We start from the raw sequence: 5,422 nt of genomic DNA on the forward strand, positions 1-5,422 counted from the left end.
GGAAATTTGAATGCCAAGAAATACAGAGAAGGAGATGTGACCAAGGATAGAATGTAAAGAGACCTGAGATGTAGGAAGAAAGATGCTGGAGGAAGGCATGTGAGGGCAAATGACCAAACAGAACGAAGTACACACACACACACACACACACACAAGTTGTAGATCCTTGCTCTCTATAGTCATAATATTATTAGGTTAATTAATGAAGATTCTAAGATCAGAGAATTAGTACTCCTCAGGACGCATTACGTAGGCACTCAGTCATGCTTGTTAATATGGGGCAGGACGCATTACGTAGGCACTCAGTCATGCTTGTTAATCTGGGGCAGGACGCATTACGTAGGCACTCAGTCATGCTTGTTAATCTGGGGCAGGACGCATTACGTAGGCACTCAGTCATGCTTGTTAATCTGGGGCAGGACGCATTACGTAGGCACTCAGTCATGCTTGTTAATCTGGGGCAGGACGCATTACGTAGGCACTCAGTCATGCTTGTTAATCTGGGGCAGGACGCATTACGTAGGCACTCAGTCATGCTTGTTAATCTGGGGCAGGACGCATTACGTAGGCACTCAGTCATGCTTGTTAATCTGGGGCAGGACGCATTACGTAGGCACTCAGTCATGCTTGTTAATCTGGGGCAGGACGCATTACGTAGGCACTCAGTCATGCTTGTTAATCTGGGGCAGGACGCATTACGTAGGCACTCAGTCATGCTTGTTAATCTGGGGCAGGACGCATTACGTAGGCACTCAGTCATGCTTGTTAATCTGGGGCAGGACGCATTACGTAGGCACTCAGTCATGCTTGTTAATCTGGGGCAGGACGCATTACGTAGGCACTCAGTCATGCTTGTTAATCTGGGGCAGGACGCATTACGTAGGCACTCAGTCATGCTTGTTAATCTGGGGCAGGACGCATTACGTAGGCACTCAGTCATGCTTGTTAATATGGGGCAGGACGCATTACGTAGGCACTCAGTCATGCTTGTTAATCTGGGGCAGGACGCATTACGTAGGCACTCAGTCATGCTTGTTAATCTGGGGCAGGACGCATTACGTAGGCACTCAGTCATGCTTGTTAATCTGGGGCAGGACGCATTACGTAGGCACTCAGTCATGCTTGTTAATCTGGGGCAGGACGCATTACGTAGGCACTCAGTCATGCTTGTTAATCTGGGGCAGGACGCATTACGTAGGCACTCAGTCATGCTTGTTAATCTGGGGCAGGACGCATTACGTAGGCACTCAGTCATGCTTGTTAATCTGGGGCAGGACGCATTACGTAGGCACTCAGTCATGCTTGTTAATCTGGGGCAGGACGCATTACGTAGGCACTCAGTCACGCTTGTTAATCTGGGGCAGGACGCATTACGTAGGCACTCAGTCACGCTTGTTAATCTGGGGCAGGACGCATTACGTAGGCACTCAGTCATGCTTGTTAATCTGGGGCAGGCTCATTGAATGTGGCAGCAGCTTTCCAGATCGCCATCTTCTCCTGCAGCAGACCTGGGTCTACGCCCCAGCAACCATGCCTAAGGGACCTGCAGTTGGCATTAATCTTGGCACCACCTATTCTTGTGTGGATGTCTTCCAGCATGGGAAGGTGGAAATAATTGCCAATGATCAGGGGAACCGAACTACCCCAAGCTATGTCGCCTTTACTGATACCGAGCGATTGATCGGTGATGCTGCAAAGAACCAAGTGGCAATGAATCTCACCAACACGGTTTTTGATGTCAAACGCCTCACTGGACGAAGACTTGACGATGCTGTTGTCCAGTCTGATATGAAGCATTGGCCCTTCATGGCGGTGAATGATGCAAGCAGGCCTAAGGTTCGAGTAGAATACAAGGGAGAGACAAAAAGTTTCTATCCAGAGGAGGTGTCATCCATGGTTTTGACAAAGATGAAGGAAATAGCAGAAGCCTATCTTGGGAAGACTGTTACCAATGCTGTTGTCACAGCACCTGCTTACTTTAATGATTCTCAACGTCAGGCTACCAAAGGTGCTGGAACTATTGCTGGGCTCAATGTACTTAGAATCATCAATGAGCCAACTGCTGCTGCTATTGCCTATGGCTTAGACAAAAAGGTCGGAGCAGAAAGAAATGTGCTGATCTTTGATTTATGTGGTGACACTTTTGATGTGTCAATTCTCACTATTGAGGATGGAATCTTTGAGGTCCAATCTACAGATACCCACTTAGGTGGGGAAGACTTTGACAACGAAATGGTCAACCATTTCATTGCAGAGTTCAAGCACAAGCACAAGCAGGACATCAGTGAGAACAAGAGGGCTGTCCGTCGCCTTCATACTGCTTGTGAGCATGCTAGGTGCACTCTCTCTTCCAGCACCCAGGCCAGTACTGAGACTGATTACCTCTATGAAGGAATTGACTTCTATACCTCAATTACCCATGCCCGATTTGAAGAACTGAAAGCTGAACTGTTCCGTGACACACTGGACCCTGTCGAGAAAGCCCTTCAGGATGCCAAGCTAGACAAATCTCAGATCCACGATATTGTCCTGGTGGGTGGTTCAACCCACATCCCCAAGATTCTGAAACTTCTACAGGACTTCTTCAATGGGAAAGAACTGAATGAGAGCATCAACCCTGATGAGGCTGTTGCTTATGGTGCAGCTGTCCAGGCAGCCATTCTATCTGGAGACAAATCTGAAAATGTTCAAGACTTGCTGCTGTTGGATGTCACTCCTCTTTCCCTTGGAATTGAAACTGCTGATGGAGTCGTGACTGTCCTCATCGAGCACAACACCACCATTCCCACCAAGCAGACGCAGATGCAGACCTTCACAACCTACTCTGACAACCAGCTCAGTGTACTCATTCAGGTTTATGAAGGTGAGCGTGCCATGACCAAGGATAACAACTTGCTTGGCAAGTTTGAACTCACAGGCAAACCTCCTTCCCCCCATGGTGTTCCTCAGATTGAAGTCACTTTTGATAATGATGCCAATGGCATCCTCAATGTCTCTCCTGTGGGTAAGAGCACAGGAAAAGAGAACAAGATTACCATCACTAATGACAAGGGCCATTTGAGCAAGGAAGACATTGAACGCATGGTTCAGGAAGCAGAGAAGTACAAAACTGAAGATGAGAAGCAGCGGGGTAAGGTGTCTTCGAAGAATTCTCTTGAATCCTATGCTTTCAACGTGAAAGCTACTGTTGAGGCTGAGGAACTTCAAGGATAAGAACCAGACTGCAGAGAAGGAAGAATCTGAACATCAGCAGAAGGAGCTGGAAAAAGTCTGCAACCCCATCATTACCAAGCTGTACCAGAGTGCAGGAGGCATGCTAGGAGGAATGCCTGGGGGCTTCCCTGGTGGTGGAGCTCCTCCATCTGGTGGCGCCTCCTCTGGGCCCACCACTGAAGAGGTTGATTAAGTCAGCCTAGCATAGGTTTAGCATTGTTCCACAAAACACTGAAGGACCCAAGTTTGTAGCAAATTCCATGGCAGTTTTAAAGTTGAGCTGCTATAGCAAACTGGGCATTCTTGATACTTGAACACGGAATGTGCGCACAGGGAAAGGAAATAACATTGCACTTTACAATGTCTTAAATAAAACTGTATTTAAAACTGGCACCATAAAAAAGGGGGCAATTCATAAATATTAGTTATGTAAACATGCTACCTGTTAAATAATAACAAACTCTATTAGTTATTTGTTTTTTTATTTTTTAAATTTCTTTAATTTTTTTTTTGGCTGCGTTGGGCCTTCGGCGCTGCATGTGAGCTCTCTCTAGTTGTGGAGAGCAGGGGCCACTCCTCGCTGCGGTGCGCGGGCCTCTCACTGCAGCAGCCTCCCTCATTGCGGAGCATGGGCTCCAGGTGCCCAGGCTTCAGTAGTTGTGGCACGCGGGCCCAGGAGCTGTGGCTTGCGGGCTCCAGAGCGCAGGCTCAGCAGTTGTGGAGCACGGGCCCAGCTACTCCACGGCACGTGGGATCCTCCCGGACCAGGGCTAGAACCCGTGTCCCCTGCACTGGCAGGCGGATTCCCAACCACTGCGCCACCAAAGAAGCCCTATTTGTTATTAAAGGATCAGGATAACCTCCTTTACCTAAAGTCAACTATTTAAAGATATGAATCATCTCTACAGAAATACCTTCAGGGAACAACTAGATTAGTGTCTGATTGAAAAACTAGCCAAGTGGACACATAAAACTCACCATCACCAACATGCGGTGAATAAAAGAATAAAAAAGCCTTAACAGAGCTGGAATAACAAGTCAGCAAGGTTGAACACTGAGGCCTCTGCAGAGTGGCAAGGGTGACTCTAGGAGCAAAGGAGTGTTTTCTAGACACACAATGTAATTTTAAGAAAGGCAGATCTACCTTGGGATTGGTTTTACAAAGAGAGTTGCATTTGAGAGTTTCATATACTGTATCTCTGGTGAGGTATTAACAAGAACAACAGAAGCAGACACCACTGACTAGCTTCTCATTACGCTGTGCCCTGTGCTAAGCATAACCTCATTTAGTCTCACAACGCCTGTGGGTTAAGATCACTAGTGCTTCCTTTTACCACTGAGGAAACCAAAGCATAGAGGGGCCAACTCTTGTCTAGTCAACTAACATGTGTTGAATACCTGTGACGTGGTAGACACATCGCTGGGGCTTTGCATTACTCTGTGTTTAGTAACCAGAAAGGAATGGATTCAAATACAGGTTTTTCCACTCAAAGCCCATATTTGTTCCACCGCTTGGCAGAATATCAACAATCACTTTTCACTCAGCAGGCTCCTGACAGAAAAGAGGAAGAATTAATACAAAGTGATGATGGGAGGGCAAGGGTATTGCTTATTTGTAACTGGCCAGACAAGAGAGAGGGCAGGTCACTGTGTCAGCTTTCAGGTTACCAAAAATAAACAGAGAATTAAGAAGTGAGCAGTGTGGCTGGCCCGAGTAGGGATTTGTATAATGAGCATAATGTGTGTCTGTGTGTGCGCCAGCATGCGAGCGTGCATATACACATAGTATCGCTTAAGTGAACAATAGGCATCCTCTCACACTACTGCTTTACTAGATAGAATTTAAGTACAGTACACTATAGTGGTCCCACTTACCTGCAGGGGATACATCCCAAGACCCCCAGTGGATGCCTGAAACAGCGGATAGCACCCAACCATATTTTACTGTGTATTCTCCTATACGTACCTATGATCAAGTTTATTTATAAATTAGGCACAGTAAGAGATTAACAACAATAACTAATAATAAAATAGAAAAAAATATAATATACTGTAATAAAAGTTGTGTGAATGTGGTCTCTCTCAAAATATTTGAGTGTACAAATTTAAGGCTATTTCCATCTTAACTAAGCACTCATCACGCATTGTGGCTATAACTTTTGCATTTTGAGGTGTGACAGCAAAACTAGCATGAACTTCTCTTCCCTTC

The 5,422-nt window shown here is 46.3% G+C and overlaps 1 protein-coding gene across 1 annotated transcript; it reads left to right on the forward strand.

The window, feature by feature from the left end:
* The first annotated feature begins 1,530 nt into the window (after positions 1-1,530).
* On the forward strand, positions 1,531-3,406 carry LOC132521738 (heat shock cognate 71 kDa protein-like). The gene is given in 2 exon segments (XM_060151401.1): positions 1,531-3,206; positions 3,208-3,406. Coding segments are annotated over 2 exon segments (1,875 nt in total).
* The last annotated feature ends 2,016 nt before the right edge of the window (positions 3,407-5,422 follow it).

Source organism: Lagenorhynchus albirostris, chromosome 6 (assembly GCF_949774975.1).
Source record: "Lagenorhynchus albirostris chromosome 6, mLagAlb1.1, whole genome shotgun sequence".
In the NCBI taxonomy this organism is placed as follows: Eukaryota; Metazoa; Chordata; class Mammalia; order Artiodactyla; family Delphinidae; genus Lagenorhynchus; species Lagenorhynchus albirostris.